Consider the following 18,255-nt stretch of genomic DNA (forward strand, 5'->3'; position numbering starts at 1 on the left):
GCTCCTCCCTCGGCACCCTGTCATACGCCTTCTCTAAATCTACAAAGACACAATGCAGCTCCTTCTGACCATCTCTGTACTTTTCTATCAACATTCTCAAAGCAAAAACAGTGATGTGCTCTTACGGGGCATGAAACCATACTGCTGCTCACAAATCTCCACCTTCTTCCTAAGCCTGGCTTCCACTACTCTTTCCCACAGCTTCATTGTGTGGCTCATCAACTTTATTCCTCTGTAGTTGCTGCAGTTCTGCGTGTCACCCTTGTTCTTAAAGATCAGAACCAGAACGCTTCTCCTCCATTCCTCAGGCATCTTCTCACTCTCTAGAATCCTATTGAACAAACTGGTTAGAAACTCCACTGCTGTCTCTCCTAGGCACTTCCACACCTCCACAGGTATGTCATCAGGACCAACAGCCTTTCCACTCTTCATCCTTTTCAGAGCCTTCCTAACCTCATCCTTTCCAATCTCTGCTATTTCCTGCTCCACAACATCAACATCTTCCTCTCTTCTTTCCCTGTCATTTCCCTCGTTCATCAGCTCCTCAAAATACTCCTTCCATCTTTTCTGCACACTCTCCTGGGTTGTTAGCACCTTTCCATCTCTGTCCTTAATCACCCTTACCTGTTGCACATCCTTCCCATCTCTATCTCTGTGTCTGGCTAGCCTGTACAAGTCCTTCTCTCCTTCCTTTGTGTCTAACCTGTCATACAGCCTCATCGTAAGCTTTCTGTTTGGCCTTTGTCACCTTCCTCTTCACTCTACGCTGTGCTTCCTTGTACTCCTGTCTACTTTCCTCAGTCCTTTCTACATCCCACTTCCTTCTAGCCAACCTCTTCCTCTTGACACATTCCTGTACTTCCTCAAGTTAATATTCTTCAAGCTAGTCCTATTAAAAAAAACAAACAAAAAAAAAAAGACAGAGATGTAAGAGTTTTGTCATAATTATTTAATCACACATACATTTACATCATGCAGTCAATCCGAATCTGTGATGTCATTACTTCCCATCTCTGTCCATATCAGAGCCCTATTTGTGCCCCAGTTCTCCAGGAATGATCCAGTACCTTGTCCACTGATGGATCCTCAAAACCCTTTAAAAATTGACCAACTATTACACAGTAATAAAAAAATTGATTCACTTTCAAGTTTTTCAAATTTAGAATTAATGGAAAATTCAATTAAAGTAAACACAAGAATTCTTTGCTGTTTTTATTTATCATTTTCTCCATTTCATATCCAGTTTTGGTGGAAGGTCAAGAGATAAACATTTTGAGGTCCATGCTGCAAAATTTTAACAAATCTAGAAGATTACACAGAGGGAGTAAATAATCTCGATAGACACCAAATACTGTCCTGTCATAGATAAGGGGAGCTAATTCTCCCTGCAGCTTTCAGTAAGTAGCTTTTACTACTTCAGTTATTTGCTGTCAACATGCAGTTTCGTTTGCAGGGCTTTGGAAACACTTTTTTTCCTGCAGTCAAAAAAACGTATGGAGTGTTTGTCTGTGAAGAAGTGCTATTAAACCCAAACTTCCTGTTAAAAAATGACAGATTTTAGAATGACATCTTATTAGAGAAAGACAAACTCCGATCCCTCTTTTTGAGCTAGATCTGTTCCACTAGTCTGAGCCAAAATGTTTCCCAGTCCCAAGTTCTTTTTTTTCAAAGCGTCTGTCTAAAAACAGAAACACCCATGTTTTAGCTTCTCAAAGAGCGACGAAAGACCCAATGAAAAAGAGAAGAAAAAACCTTCAAAAAACAAAACAAATGTTAGTGAAACTGAAGCTAACAGAAGAGGGGCGGGATCACCACTGCTTCGACACCTGATCACACCTGCCAGTCGACTGACATACAGTGTATTTTACAGTATATTGCACTTGCACAAGGTGTTAGTGTTCTGACGCTGGGGTTGCAATCACAACAAGCTCTTTGCCAATGCACTGGGGCTTCACAGGGTAAAAAAAAAACAAAACAAAACAAAGAACAAACTGATTAAAATGGAAAAAAGGACAACAAAACAATAATTCATACAGCCCTGACTACATTTAGTTAAATAAACCCTTCCTCCAGATGATGACAGAAGATTGTTGTGCAATTATAGACCCTGCTCTCATGACTGTCTGATCAGCAGCAAAGGTCTGATCCACTGACTGACACCTCTGCATGCCGTTCCCCTTCAAATATGTATCTATGCAATCTATGGAACAATTGAAGAGATACAGTACATGAAACCCAGCAAAAGACATTTCTTTCTGCAAATTTACAACCAAAGGGGCATGTACAATTACAGGTCCTAAATCTATAAGAAACAACGAAAGGAAGCGAGGCACCCTGGAAGAGAAATAATACGACAGGGATCAAACTGAAAAACAAAAACAAGGTCCTGAAAATCGGAGTAAAGGGAAACGAGTGAGTGACAGCGACCCAGCTAGGACAGGACAAGCATTAAGTGTGCCATCTCAGCCTATACGCCTGCAGTCTATGTGCTCGAATGTGCAGAGAGATATAAATAGCGTCCATTAACACAGCATTATTAACCACTGAGAGGAGTAAAACAGTACACTTAGCTACTTGGCATAGGCTATGCTAGGTGGAAGTTTGTTGTGTTAACAGGATCATTCTCTTCCTCTCTTTCTTCCTTCTACAATCTTTACATCCTTCTCATGAAGTCACCGACAACGAGTATAGGTTTTATTTTAACTTATTGATAAAAACAATTGGCCTCCACAGGTATTTAGTGAAATACATCTACAGTACACTGTCGCACGTCTTGGCTTTTTAGTTTTTTAAATCCTTCTTTTGAGCCGCTCCCCTATCCCCGTTCGGCCGTCTCTCCAGGGAGGCATGTGCAGCAGTGCCAATTTTACATCTGTACAACAAGACCGGACAGAACAGTAGTGCTCGACGCCATCTACTCTATTGAAAACCGTACAGTTTTTTTTGTACTTTTTTCCTTAAAGCATGTAAAATCTATCCAGAGAAAAGTGTGGTTAACAACCAATAATAATGATGAAATGTACAGAGGTTAGCCTATAGGTCAAGCCATTTCTCGTGGTAGGGTCTTATTTTTTCTGGTCTTTTTTGTTTGTAGGTATTTGTATTTATTATTTTCTGCCCTCGCTACTGTTACATTCAGCTTGGCACAGTGCAGAACTACTCGCACGACGACAACAGATGACGACAGACTGTGCAAATCAAAATCGAAACCAAAGCTACACATTCAAATCGTGTGTGGTTTCGCACGCTGAGCCTGCGCTCAAGACTGCATTTGGTTCAGTGGATAATATTATGTTGCCTGTTGTAAATTAAATGTCTTTTTTTTTTTTTTTTTTAAATCATATCCATTAAGAGAAAAAGAGAAAAGTCTTGATGAGAATTAGGGGAAGTGGGGGTTGGGTGAAGGTGTTGGGGACTGGAGCTGTACAGGCCAGGAATATTTATATATTTATAACTCATAAACTCCTTCGTGGCTCCAAAGCATCGACAAGGAGCCTGTTCGCTGTAATGGAATGACAGGTTCTCAGGGGCTGACATTGGCTTCTTCTGTGGTGTCGGCCGTCTATCCTGCCGCTCTTCAGCTGCAGAAAAACAGAAACAACACCGTGGAGTTAAGGTCACACTTCCTGAATGTTCTGTTTTTTCACTCGTGTCAGATTACAGTGTGGTGGTCCACTCACTTCTTGTCTGGTTTGCTGCTGCCTCCTCCCCTGATAGACACCGTCTGGCTGTTCTGGTAGAAGCCTCCTGCGCTGCGGTTGATGTTGGGGTGAGTGGGAGATGCCACTGGCTGCTGCCCAGGTCTGATGGGTTTGGCTGAGGACAGGGACACAGATTTGTCACTTGAATTAATTCAAACCACAGCAGGTAAAAAAAAACTGCTTATTTTGCAACATCAGTGTAGAAACAAAAGCTAAATGATCTCATGCAAAACAAGGTAGAGGCTTTTCATTTCAACGAATATGTAAATGATATACACACATTGTTAATGTTTGCAGGAAAGGAGGACACCTGCTCATACAAAGCTTTTGGTTTGCTGATCTCCAGATGATTTGACTTTAGCAGTTTACTTTTCTAAAACCGGTTGTACAGTTTCCAGAAAATAATTTGGGACATTGTGAAATGTGTACTGATAATCGTTGATGATATTTGTTCATTATTACCATAATATGGGTTCAACCTGTTCTATATCCAGTTTGAAGACTTGTTTTCTAACCACTTCTTTCTTGAGCTAAAGGCTACTCTATAGTTCACAAACAGACAATTAAACCTACATTTAGATTTTTCTGGAAATGACAACAATGGTCATGGCAGCAACAATATGGAATCTACCAGCCACTGTGGTGTGTTAACTGCCTGAATAAATCGAGGTATAGTGTAGATGTTTCCCTATCCCTGTCCACTAACCGATCTGGGCTGAGTGTACCCTCCTGGCCATGTTCTTTGCCCTGACGGCCTCTTTGATGCGGTCCACCTCCTGCTGGTAGCGCTTGCGGTCACGGGCGGCATTCTCCTTGGCCTCCTTCAGAGCAGACTCCAGGGCCTTGACCCGCTCAGCCGTAGCACGAAGACGCTTTTCCAGTTTAGGAAGCTCACAGCGCAGGTCTGCATTATCACGCACCAGCTGCAGGACAATTTGAATAATTTAAAATTGTTTCTTTCATCTGCATTTCCAGCCACTGAGGGAGCAATGTGCAGTAAGGTCAAAGCAGGGAAGCAAATAAAGGGGATGAAGGTGATAAACAGGAGGTATGTATGTATGTATGAACAGTCAGAGATGATTTATGTAAATTCCTAAGAGGCCAGTCAGCTTAAAAATGTTAAAAGCTTCTACCTGTTTGTGAACCTTGGTGAGCTGCTCAAGATTGTTCTCAAGAAAGGAGATTTTCTGTTTCTGTGCAGCACTGCCCCCTGTGTCGTCGGAGTCCATCTCAGCACTCTGCACAAGACAACACAGGACTTAAGCAAACAGGACCTATGATTATGGCTCCATATACAGTCCTGTCATATGTCACCCTCGTTTTTGGCTTTTTTTAATTTTTAAAATAAAATTACCTGACAAGAGAAAGAGCAGTTTATACCACACTATCAACAGCTGATATGTTAAAACATGGTTCACCTTTTTCACTCTAGTGGCCAGGTCCTGGACAAAGAGTTTCCTGAGGTTGTGAAGGGTCTGCAGCTCCTTAGCCTGGAGTAGAAAGAACAAGATCCTAAATGTATGAGCTGTGGAAATTGACCTCTGCATATAAGCTTCTAACATGTGTGCAATTAAGAGAAAAATTAAGGACGTTGCTCTTTATAGTAGTTTATAGTTTGTGAGGAGGTAGTTGTTTCTCAGTTAGTTTAGATCAACTCACCACAGTCTCTTCCAGACCCTTCAGGTCCTGTCTGGCCTGCTCCCTTCGATCTTGCATCACCCTGTAAAGCAACAACATCAATTTAAACTTACCTACACAGAGAGTGAAGAGTCGTCACATGTTCAGTTTCGGCTGCCAATAATGCTGCATCAAGGAATTTAAAACAGTAACCAGCAGACGAACTGTTTGGATATAACATACGTAAGCTCGTGCAGCTTGCGGCTCTTCTCCTGGTCTGAGGATTTGAGTTTCTCGTGCTCGACTCTGAGCCTCTCCTGCTCCAGCATGATCTTCTGGTTGAGACTGGAAAAAACAAAATAACAGCATGTTTAAATAAACCTACTGATTGAATGTATCTATGTAAATGCTGACTCTTATGTGCTTGAATGGGATGTTTTCACCGAGCTACATTTTTATGATTGTTACTCTTGAATTTTACTTTTATAAAGTTAAAAGTTCTTATGAATTCTCTGCCATCGTGTTGTAACTCTGGATTTAACTCAGGTTTGAAGAAAACCACAGTCCTGCCAGCTGAAATGTATTGATGAGAAGAAGCCAAATGTCAAACACAAAACACTTTCTAATGTCACAGATCTTACTAGGTCCTCGCTGACGTTCAGTCCCAAATAAAGTAAGTAAACATACCTTGTGATTTCAAATGTCTCTTTGTCTAAAGATTTATCCTTTTGCGTTAATTTCATTACTATGACAGTCCTGACGGGACATACAGCAGTACACAAAGTTACAAGATTTAAGTCTTACTCCTGTAGTTCGGTGATGAGTTTCTCCTTATTGTCCAGTTCGTCTCTCAGGCTGCTGATCTGCTTCTGGTGAGCTTCACGGTGGGAGTGAATCTGCTTCTCCACCGCTTCCTAAAAACAAACAATTGACATACAAACATACTGCAAATGAGCATAGTGGCATCCATTGTTTTTATAACGATGTTAAGTAAAATCCCTTTATCTGTAAATCTGTTTAAAAGGGCTGAGGAACACACCTTCACTTCATTGGCAGTCTGGATCTCATTCTCTTTCTCCATAGCATGAACTTTCTCTGTAAAATAAAAACACATTTCACTTTTATGACATTGGAAAATAAGTGGTTAGATTTCACTGAACCTTAAGTAAAAAAAAAAATTAGTTAGAAGTGAGTATTGTTGATTCTTCCAACTGGATTTTAAATTTATATTTAAACGAGGCCAAAACATCTGTGTTTTTTGCAGATTCACACCTTCATATATAACCTGTAACTTTGTCTTTTAGCACTTGATCTGATCCATTCTACTGTAAACACACTGTACAATATGGTAGTATCAATAGTTCAGCTGGTGTCACAGCTGGATCCCTTCCTCGGTCCTCAAAGACTGACATACCCTGAGCACTGAGCTTGACAAGTTCTTCATTGAGAGAGTCAACGTTCTCCTCCAGCTGCCTCTTCTTCTGTTCCACGTTCTGCAGGTACTCAGTCAGGGACTTGATTTTAGCCTCGTGCTGAAGGCAGAAGACATAATATAGTTACAGTTCATTATTTCACAGTGGTCATGGTGACAGTGCTTTGTATTATGAAGTGTTTTTAAAGGATATTGACTGAAAGTTTCAGTTAAAAAGTGAGTTTACCTGGGAGATGCGCAGCTGACAGGCAGCCAGCTCCTTCTCGTTTTCATCCATCTTCTTGTTGCTCTCTGACTGGGTGCTCTCCAGTTGCTTACAGCGTTTCACCATAGTCTTCACCTCTGACTTCATCTTACTAATGTAAAGACGAGCCACAGTGAACTCCTCATCTATCAGACCGCTGCCACCATCGTGTTGCTAGGGGAACCAAACAAGAAACCTTTAGGACCACATCAGAAAATAAATTCCCAAATGCTAAGGTAACAAGGTGCAGAAATCAGCCCAGTACCTTGATGTCGTTGCTGCCTACTGCGATACCAATCTCTGCTAAATCTTTGAGAAGTGACGACATCATCTCAGTCACCCTCTTCTTCTGGTGGTTGGACATCTCCTTCAGCTTCTGGAGCTCGGAGTCCAGAGACGAGAGGATGGACTGCAGGAAATCGCAGTCATTGTCTCAGTATGTTGTTCTTTTTCCCCCTTTGTTCATTGATTGAAACTGCTAGTGGTGTATGTGCAATAAATCTTAATGCTTTATGCTTCAAATGGAAACATACTGCATGTATACAGGCAGTCGTTTGTGTTACAGTCAAGTCAAGTCTATTTCACCTATACAGTAAAATGTACACAGCAGCAATAAATAATAGACGTATGTTTAAGTGTCTGCCCCTTCAGGTTTTGTGAGTTTTATTGTAGCGTTGTGTCTCTGTGTGTTTAATATTAAGATAGCCAAAATAAAGTGACTTTGATCATGCTGATTTTTGCCCTCTGGCTCACCGATTTCTGGCTGAGCTCCTCGCTGATGGCTTCAAACTCTTTGGTCTTATCCTCCACCTCCTGGCTCTTCTGGTCATAGTTGACAGCCAGCTCCTCTAGAGCCTGCAGGACCTCCTTCACTTCCTCCTTGGAGGCCTCGTTCTCTGCCTGCAGGCGGTTCAGCTCTGCCTGGAGGTTTTCATGATCTCGGCGGGAGGAGGCTAGAAGCTGCACATTGGGGAGAGAAGTTATATAATTGTTTATATTAAGTTAAATAATGCCATTTGTTTCCACTTAATCCCACTTATTAACGCCTAGCTGAGCTGAGCTTTCTTTCACCACTGATCATTTCACACAACAGGTTCAAAAAGTTCTTAAGCATCAACTTGAAAAAGGAGCTTTAGCACTTTATGGGATTTCAACTATAATGATGTTTAAAGTGAGCATGGTTCCACATTTTAAAGTAATTATTCATTATATTTCTGATGAAGAACATAAAAATGTCTTGCCAGCTCTAACAGCTCATGTGAAGTCTTTCCACACCTCTAAGAAAACAATCAAAACTTTATGTCGCATTTCTGCAGTCTCATATGTTGAACATCCTGTACTCACCTCCTCCTGGTCCAGCATCTGCTGCTTCAGCTTCTCTGCCAGCTGGCTCTGCTGGTTGATCTCTTCGTCCTTTAACGTGCAAAGACACAGAGCAAATTTAGCATTTGTACAGAGCACAGGTCTCAGTTTAGACAGGCAGTAAAAGGTAGAACATTATTCTAATGCTTTAAAATAAGAGATGCCTGTGGGTTAAAAATAAATAGATTTCACTGAGATTAGTTTTCAAGAGTTTTTGTTTTCCATTTTGTATTAAAACTGTTAACAAAAAGTCATTTACATTAAGCAGCCATTCTTTACAAGACTATTTTTCCCTTTCCACTAAAATAATCAGTGTATTTGTAACATCCAGTCCGCTCCCTCACCTTATCATCCAGCTGTTTGTAAAGCTTGGCCAGCTCAGCCTCACACTTGTCTTTCTCCACATCGGTGAGGCGCACACCGGGCACGTTGGGTGTGGAAGCTGGCTTGTCGTTTAGTATGTTGTCGAGGGCCTGCACCTCAGCGTTGGCCTTCTCCTTGTCAAACTGTTCCTCCACTGGCACGCTCTCACCTGAGCAGGGAATGCACATGTTTAGTGTTTGAATATAGTTAGTGTAACTAAGCTAAACAATTTTCACTGTATTAGCAAAAAGGTGACACAGTTTAAAGATAGTCATGTCTCCTTAAAACTGTAGAACAAAGAGTGTACAACATAGGCTAAGACACAGTGCACTGCCTCACCATTCCTCCATCGGTTGAGCTCATTCTCCAACCAGGTAATAGTGTTCCTCAGGGTCTTATTCTTCTCCTTCTCCCTCTCATACTTCTGCTTCCACTGCTCAGCTGTCAGCTCGATGTTCACTGTCACAGTGTTCTTGATGGTCTTTGCTCTGAGCATTAAAATAATTTTTTCTCATAAAATTTTCTTTTTAACTCATAAACTCAAACTATTACCAGTAGCCATTACTTGACCCACTGCAATAATGATTATGAATACATACTAGTCATACTGTCATAGTATATGAAAAATGATACACAGAGCAATGAGACTAGTTTTTGTGCTACTCGTCTACCAACCTTTGTCCGAACATGAGAGTGGATTTGGTTTCAGCCTCGTTAAAGGAGGATGGTGAGCAGCAGATAACAATGGTGGTTCTACAATTACCACCCAGCGAGTCCTGCAGGATACGGGTCATCTTGCTGTCTCGGTATGGGATGTAAGCCTAGGAAAAACACACAAATATAATCAGAAAATTACATGAGACTCATCAATAAATCCTTTAACAGAATTAGGCTCGATATCAAATACTGCTCCAAGACAGAGTAGGGGTTACAGAGCACAGAATTAATAACGTGAGTGTCCTACACCTTAAATTAACAATTTTATGAGGAGACCCTGTAATTATAGGCTAAGAAAAAAAAAGAAAAAAAAAAGAAGCCTCCTGTAAGCTGGCATAATGCACTTTAACATGCTGCTGCTGTCCTGAAACTGAAGATGAGTTCTGCGGTTTCACCTGCACTGAACCAACAGGAAGCAATGGGGTTCAGTCATGAGTTTTGTAAAATCAGATTCCATTTAAATGATAACATGATATCTTAATGTGATACTATTACTGTTACAAGTTGTTAAGCTGCAGCGGTTGCCTGTAATTCTTTAGACACCAGCACTCAGTCAGGAGTGAGGCATCTCTGGACAATAGCTTATTTGTTTCAGACAATCACTAATATATTAGCAGCAGTCTGCTCCAGGTTGTCCGCAGAGGGAAGGGGCACTAGAACAAACCAATCTTTGATAATAATGAAAAGCATTTAATTTGTGTGAAACAGCCAAAACAAAACATTGCTGGGAGCTAAAGTTATTTCTTCAGGATATGTAGATGGTTGAAGATACTACTTTCACAGTGAGGTTACTGAAAGATATGCTCATTTTCCAAAATCACACTGAGCTCTGAGCTGTGCAGCTGGTAAACTACTGATTTCTCATATGTTACAGTAACAGTAACACAGTCATATATGTAACTTTCAAATGTCAAGGATGCCTAAATCAAACGTGGTCTCATTGTGTTCTGTAGTAGATTAATGTTTACCTAAGTGATAGTAATTATACTACTTATAGTCACTTTAAAATTCACAAAATAATATGACATGTTCAACAAAGTGAAGGGAAATTACTGACCGTTCCTTCCGCCAGAGCAGAAATGACGTTTCCCAGGGACGACAGAGACTTGTTGATGTTCTTGGCTTCATCCAGCACAGCTCCCTCAGCACCTGTCTTACTGACCTGGAAATCACAAAGACAATAACCTCAGCAAGCTCCTGTGCAGCCCAAAGGCTAAGCCTGGGCTGTAATCTGACCCTGGTCTAACTGATACTCAAGCAGCCAAAACAAAGAACATAGATAATAGACCAAATCACAGCACAATGTATATATCAACTTAAAGACTTCTAAGAACATGTATCAGTATCAAACTCTTCAGCTTTCCTTTCATTCTCTGTACCTTTTCACTACCAGCCAGATCCACCAGATAGAGTTTTCCGCTGAGCTTTTGCTCTGTCTGAGTGTTTTCCTGCTTGACGTTTATCAGGAAGATACTGTGACTCCTGGAGCTGTGCTCGTTCATGTCTACAGAAGAAATAACATCATTATGGCCACCTAATCTATGGGTTTATGACACAGATTGTTGGATAAGAATAGGACAGTATCTTACTTGTAACTGCTACATGTCTGTTGGATTTGCCTTCATCAATTGTGTCCATAACTTCCTCTGGGCTGCAGACAAATCTCTCAGTGCAGCCCTTTAAAAAAACAGGCAGAACATGAGGTTAGATATTGGATTAATACAATAGTTTTACCAGGTCTTTGACATATTACAGAAGGTTAGGTCTCACCTTAACATAGGGTACCCTGTTTTTGTCTTCATGCACTGACAAATTGGTCTTTGACACTGGAGATGAGAAAAAAAAAAGATATCAGGGAAAATTAATTCATACAATAAATGGGTTTTAGTATGGAAATTCACATAATCTCCTAATATTTATTATAATTGTTATTGTTTATTCCTGGCCAACACATCATAAATGGAATTTAAGGTGGAATAACCTCCACTTTCGGTGGTTGGACGTGAAACTTAGCAGGTTCATATAGTAAGTGAGATTATTGAAACTGAAAATAAATTTCTGTTGTTAATGCTGCAGCCTCTCTCTGATTGAGGAGGACAGCAGGCAGGAGAACAGAGGAAGCCCAGGTGACGTGACACTTGTTGTTATAACTGACTTGTTACTGTACGTGTGATAAAAGTGAGTAAAAAGCCAATACATTTATCTTTTATAATTAATTAATTTATAAAACTGAGCAAGTTTCTAAATTCTTTTTAGACTTTACCCAAGTCTTAAACTCAGGTTTCTTTTTTTTTTTTTAATTCAACCCTTATGATGTGAGGATTTATTAGACTGGATTAATTTCAGCTTGGTGTACCCAATAAACAGATTGTGTTTGAAATGACACAAAATACATTTTAAAGTTCCCAGAGCTTATTCAGATTTGACTCTATTCAAAATTATGACCAATGTCAAACTTTCATCTTGAGGAATAACAGAATGAAGTATGTGTCACTTATACACTTACTTATAAACTATTAATAACAAAGTCTGTGTGTTTACACTTAGCATCCCCATCCATTTCATTTCAGATACAGATGCTCATTAATTTTCTGCACATTTCACAGGTTTTAGTAGCTTGTTCCGTCACGTCTGTGGTCACTGTCTGGTACAATTAGGAGACATGAGACGTTCAGTGTCATTTCACCATCAAACCTACTTACCATCCAAAAGGTCCCGGATCTTGTCTAGGTAAATTTCAAAATATGAAACCTGTGAACAAACAGATAAAGACCCTTATTGGTTTGCCGTCCAGCTGGAGATAATTCTAGAGATGTCTGCACATTAGCAAAAAAGCATCACTCTACACAAAAGACAATGAGTTCCTATGGAGGTAAATCTCTCTTTAAATCAAAGCTGTAAGGATGTTATGACCTCTATCTCATCTCAACATTGTTTTCTATTCTCTATTATTTTTCTAAATCATTACATCCATTTAGTCATCTCTAAACCTCACAGAGATTCTCTTGCTCCTCCTGTCCATATATTTAAGAGTCTCTGGCCAGACATAGAACACACAGTTGCTTGGCCATCATTTGTGAAATCTTCAAACAAACAAACAAACAAACAAACAAACAAACACCTAACTAAACTGCATCAACTAAAAGCATCAACATTTTTACATTGCATTATTTTCTGACCAAGTGTTGCAACATAAGAGCAGAGCACAAACAACGTGGTGGAGAGTCAGCCAGGAAATATGACACAGCAGTACCAACTAATACATTATGTGCAAGTCTGCTTCATTGCTTATACGGACGGCATCAGGCAGAAAATGCTAAGTAACAGACAACAGGAAGTAACTGGCTTGTTGCTAGCACATTTTCTGTTAGAAATTATGTTATTTAGCCATACACGTGAGATTTTATATTATCCAAAGCTACAATCGGAATTTCAGACTCCTATTTAAGGACATGGGCTCCCTACAGCACATTTTAACAACTTGGCCTTACTCACTTTGATATGAAACTCCAGGTTTTCATCCATTGAATAGATATAGTTGAAGATGTCTTGCACTATCCTGGGGATGATGCCCATCGAATCTGTGTCATGGAGATTCCCCTGCAAATTGAGAAGACATAAATGCAATGTATTTATGTGAACAATATGCAATCAATTTGAGAATTAACACCTGAAGTGATCCATACCTCCATAGTGTGTGTTTTGCCAGATGACGTCTGTCCATAGGCAAAAATTGTTCCATTGTATCCCTCCAGAACATCTGAAAGACACAATGTAGAACGTGTTAAGTAAAGATTAAAAGCAGTTTTGTATTTAAGATGTTGTTTACCATGTAGTGTACAGAAGTCTGGTGTGTAAACCTGCTTATAAGTGCAAAAATAAAACTTCACCTTTTACAATCTTCTGGGCGCAGGCGTTGTACACTTGTTCCTGTGTTGTATTTGACGGAAACACTCTGTCAAACATATACGGTTTGCTCTGGAATTAATAAGAGAACAGAAAAAGAGTGAGTGACAGCTCAACAGTATTGTGTAACTTCATTAAAAATAATCCTTGACATGTTTGATAAACAGATTTGTGTTTACCATTTTTTAATCATGTGACATAAGTGGGAAAAAGAAAGAACAAGCACGAGTATCTGACGGGTGTTTTCTATGTGTCCACCTACATGGACAAGTTTGTTTTGAATATACATGTATAAAAATAAATCAGCCATTAACAAAGGTGACAAACACAAGTAAATCTACTTATACATTTTAAACAATACGCTGCAACAGACATTTACTTTTGTTAATGATTGATCAACTAATTATGTATAAATGATTATATTACTTGCATTGAATATAACGACAAAACATAATTTTGCTTTGTTTGACCTAATATTCCATACCTACATACATCCTTATCAATTAGCTGATAAACTAATGAACTATTGTGATAATTAATTAATAGTTTTAGTTCACAACAGAATAAAATGCAACCTCTTTTGACTCTTACTGACAAATTTGAACCCAAACGATTTCCAGATTCTACAGACTGGTTCCCTTTGTCGGGAGGCAAGCTGCACACCACTTATGTTGATACAAGTCCTCTCATCCTATTTGAACTTCTCTCCAACAAACTCAGCACTACAAGCAGTTCTGAGGTTCAACTGAGATGGCACATTATCTCCTGAGGTTTGAAATCCCACGTGATTGATTATTTTCTTGAGCCTGACAGGTTCTAGCTGTGATGTATTAAGGGTTTAAGTACAAGACAGTCCGATTCGCATGCAATACAACAGGCTGCAAAACATCCATGCCTCCGTAGCAGAGGATTAGCTATTGTCAGATTCAGTGTCAACACCTGTTAGAGCAAGAGAAGTCTGAGAAAGCTGGCAAGCAGCTGGTGTCACCTTGAAGACAAGACTGATTATGACTTGCTTGTTTAGGACTGGTGGTGCATATAAACACATTCATTACTCACGGTGAAACCAGAAATATGTCACTTCATCACCTTTACCAGCGTAAAAATTATCCAGGACGGACGCCCTCAATGCCAAGCCCGAGCTCACAGGTGCATCTCAAGCACAGCTCAGTGCAACACAGACGAGCTGCATCTTGGACAATGACAATGATATTCCACTCCAGCTAGCCACATGATGGCAATTAACCCAGCCCAGAACAGGAGCGCTGTGCCACTATCAGGCCTGCCAGACGTTGTCAGCAAACAATAGCATAGACTGAGTTCAAAGTCCTCATTGTTACTGCTGCTACTGGCCTTGTTACCTATACTTTTGTCTAATAGGATTACTTGCTGAAAATGGAATTATAATGAAAAGTATGGTTACAGTGTTCATAAGTGCACTGTCACATTTCTGCTTCCTGATGGCTTTGTGATGACAGTGTTGAGGGTGTGCTATTCAGGAAAACAATCCAACGTTATTCTGCAGCATCCACATTATTCATGTTGTATGATGCTGGAAGTCTAATTGGGTTTGTGATGCTTTGTAAAACAGGTCAGGATTTCTTGATTTCTTCCATGTTATTTACTTCATTATGTTTGTACAGCTTTCCTTCCCTCGAAAATCCCTTTCTTCCTCTGTATTGATCAATATATGACAAAGTAGTTCAGTCCTGTTGTTTTGCAGAATCATACTAATTGAAAATAGGATTTGTGACAGCAAAGCAAGGGTAAAGACCTGATGTTTATTGTGCACAACTGACAAGGAAGTAATGGATCCATGAATAATTCACCTGCTGCACACTCACACTACACTGGCAAAGCTAGCTTGGCAAACTGAGCTAGTTACAACACCCACACCACCTCGTGTGGAAACGTCATATCCCTCCCTCTCTAGCAAAAGACTGGCAGGACTTTAAGATGGAAATAAGCCACAGCTGAATATGAGCAAACTGCAGGAGCACACCAAGTAACAAACAAAGCTCTGGCACAGGAAATCAGTGACCCTTTGTGCATGAAGCAGCTCATCAGATCTCTCTACAACAGGCAATGTGGTCAGCTTCACCACAAGCGTCATTGGTAATGAGGCTTCAGTGCTTTAAAAAAAAAAAAAAAAAAAAGGGGTCCACACCCTAGATTGTTTCAGAACGGACAAAAAATACAACCTAAGTGAGCCAGTCACTGTGGATAACAGCAACTGCAAAACAAAATACATCACCACAATAATTACCCTCCCCACCTGGATAGATCGCCCAGCTCTCAGCTAGAGCTAGCTGTCTGCTCTGATTCAAACAGCTGGTAACCAGGAGAGAAAACACAGGGGGATTACACAGGAGGCCTGAGCTGCTGTTTATGGACACCACAAGTGTTGTACATCTCCAAACAGATGCACTAGCAGAGGCTACTAGGCTCTGCGATGCACCACTTGTGGCTATCACAATGTGGACTGGTATTTTGGCAGCATGACTGGCACTCTGAACTGGGCAGGGCCACATCATGTCTGAAGGACACAGACAGTACGCTTGCTATTATTTGTTGAACGCCTAAAGCCAGTCAGCAAAACCATTCAAGAAGTCACCACAGCTGTAATAGTCTTCTCTGTGAAAAATGAATAGTCTTGTTGTATTCCAACTTCACCATTTAAATCCGCAGTATAAGGGACTCAACTCCACTCACAACTCTATTGATGGAAATCAAGATCAGTTTTTACTACCTTGTAAACCTTTTAAAAGTGTTTTTTCCTCATGTGACTATATTAAACGACACCAAAGTCCATGAACAGAGTAGATTGTTGCTAAGAAATTCTAATGGGATTTTTTTTGTAATTCACTATAAGACACACTTGTACAGCATCTACAAATAGAATACATCAGCCTGGCTTTTATGTTGTTATTGGTCTTAATTACTACAACCATGAGGGAGATTAAAAGACCAACCATTTTTCTACTGTGTATATTTTTGAATCGTGCCAAACTGATGTCCTTTTAATATAACGTACAGTCCTATCATGACGAAAAATAGAGAGGACATAGATTCAAACTGTTAAATTGTTCCCACATAATTACTCTTATTGAGTACTGGGTGGGTATCATGATGGAGGCAATTAAACTGAAGATTTTTGTCTGGGGTTTGATGCCAAATGTATTGTCCCGTTTATAAGAAAACACATTTGCTCAAGTAATTATATGTAGATGAACAAGTTGGATAATTAACTGTGTGCAGTCACTGAAGGCCAATAAAATACCTCTAACTTGCCTATAGTTGGACTTATCCAGTGACACTGATTTTATTTTGGCCTCCTACAAAACATTACATTGTTTGCGTTTCCTAATCCTTTATGAAAGGATATTATCATTTCAGATTATATTCAATACATTGAGTAATTTGAGTAAAGGTTGGTTATTCACCCAGCTGTCTGCTAGCTAATGTTAGCTTTAATTAAGCAGCAGTATTAAAACTAGCCAGTTAGCCAAGGCCGGCTAATCTGTCAACCACCAGCTGGCCTAGCCTGCTAGCCAAGAGTCTGTTAGCCACTACTAAATCAAAGCTGGCTTACGCTTTATGCTGACGCACACTGTTCACAATTAACAGCTTTATCGTTACAGATGCACAGCTACTTATTAAGAACATGGTGATGATAACACACCGAGTGGCCTGTGGGATTGTCAGGCGGGCGACAGTTCAACCTGTGCCAGGCGATCAGTGTGCGGCTTTGTTGAATGACAGCTTGCTAACCATGACAGGACAACTGCGAACAGGGACATTTTGCGGTACCGACATTTGGACTGGCATTTTGAATTGTGACCCTGGATGCTGCTGCTGGCTGCCCACCCACGAACTGATTAAAATAAAGCGCCAGGTTAAATGAAACTGATTGTTTGGGTGGCGCCTGAAGCTAGCTGCAGCCGAGGGCCAGCGGAACAACGCAACGGTGAAGCAGGTCAGCCCTAGCTAGCGTTAGCTAACAGGCTAAGGTGCTAACTACCGTAGCTACAAGACAATCAAAAATGGCGAACGGCTGACTGAGCCGGGGGCTCTGCCCGGTAGCCAGATAGAGCCTCTCAACGCCAGATAACTCACCGCGATAACGACGGTGTCTTCCGCTTGGAACTTGGGGATGAATCTGTCGCCTCTGGTCACCTCGGAGCTGTTGAGGGGCCTGAAACGGCACATCACTTTGATGGTGCACTCCGCCGGGTCGGCCATCTTCCACGGTTCACGGATGGAAATTCACCAATAAAGTTAAAGTGTATCTTAAATCCCAGGGGCGGCCGTTGGGGGCTGAAAGGGAGGCCGAGCCCCTCTGTTCCGAGTTGAGGATCTGCAAAGGGCGATTATCTGTCGGGCACGTAGCAAAAATCCTTGTTTTCCTCTCAATCAGTTGGCCCTGCTGTTAGGAAGCCATGACACCGGCGGATCAGCGGCGGCCACCTCACCCCTCCTGCTGCCGTGGATGTGGATCAGCATGACGTCAGCCCGGCGCTCCCCTCCGCGCTCCGTGTTTTTGTTGTGGTGATGATGAAATCCTGAGATAATCAGATCCTGTGTTTAAAACTGTTCACTCGAGGTAAAGGAGTGAGCACATGCTGTGAAATCCACCACAAAGACAACAAAACATTTTTAAACACTAGTCTATCATGTGACTGCACAAGCAGAGGTGGTAGTACTGTAACTGGGAATATTCACTCAAGTACTGCACTTAAGTACATTTTCAGGTAGGATACCTGTACTTTACTGCAGTATTTCCATTTCATTTTACTTATAATATTGCACTTTTTAGAGTGACTCAAAGTTTACAGCATAAATGTGAAATTGGTTCACAATAAATATATTCTCCTTTTAAAATATAGTTTACTTATCTCTGTTAGTGATAACTG

The 18,255-nt window shown here is 40.6% G+C and overlaps 1 protein-coding gene across 1 annotated transcript; it reads right to left on the minus strand.

Moving 5' to 3' along the window:
• Positions 1-934: 934 nt before the first annotated feature.
• On the minus strand, positions 935-17,833 carry LOC113171707 (kinesin-1 heavy chain). Its single transcript, XM_026374295.2, has 26 exons — positions 17,459-17,833; positions 13,327-13,414; positions 13,123-13,196; positions 12,932-13,036; positions 12,139-12,187; positions 11,207-11,262; positions 11,026-11,113; positions 10,816-10,940; positions 10,494-10,598; positions 9,395-9,540; positions 9,059-9,207; positions 8,701-8,888; positions 8,339-8,407; positions 7,748-7,954; positions 7,260-7,403; positions 6,977-7,168; positions 6,733-6,850; positions 6,358-6,413; positions 6,123-6,232; positions 5,562-5,663; positions 5,361-5,421; positions 5,120-5,191; positions 4,835-4,939; positions 4,408-4,624; positions 3,681-3,816; positions 935-3,581 (listed from the first exon to the last, which is right to left on the minus strand). The coding sequence occupies exons 1-26, from the start codon at positions 17,582-17,584 to the stop codon at positions 3,578-3,580; spliced, it is 2,892 nt and encodes a 963-aa protein (XP_026230080.1). The 5' UTR covers positions 17,585-17,833; the 3' UTR covers positions 935-3,577.
• Positions 17,834-18,255: the final 422 nt, after the last annotated feature.

The sequence above is a fragment of the Anabas testudineus genome, chromosome 17 (genome assembly GCF_900324465.2).
Source record: "Anabas testudineus chromosome 17, fAnaTes1.2, whole genome shotgun sequence".
In the NCBI taxonomy this organism is placed as follows: Eukaryota; Metazoa; Chordata; class Actinopteri; order Anabantiformes; family Anabantidae; genus Anabas; species Anabas testudineus.

Bases quoted from the DNA above. Each gene is read 5' to 3' on its own strand.
- LOC113171707 (XM_026374295.2), bottom strand. From the start codon at position 17,584: ATGGCCGACCCGGCGGAGTGCACCATCAAAGTGATGTGCCGTTTCAGG. The intron at 10,599-10,815 runs GTACAGAGAATG...TGTGATTTCCAG, and splicing joins ATCTGGCTGGTAGTGAAAAG to GTCAGTAAGACAGGTGCTGA. The intron at 4,625-4,834 runs GTAGAAGCTTTT...ATTGTCCTGCAG, and splicing joins TCACCAAGGTTCACAAACAG to CTGGTGCGTGATAATGCAGA.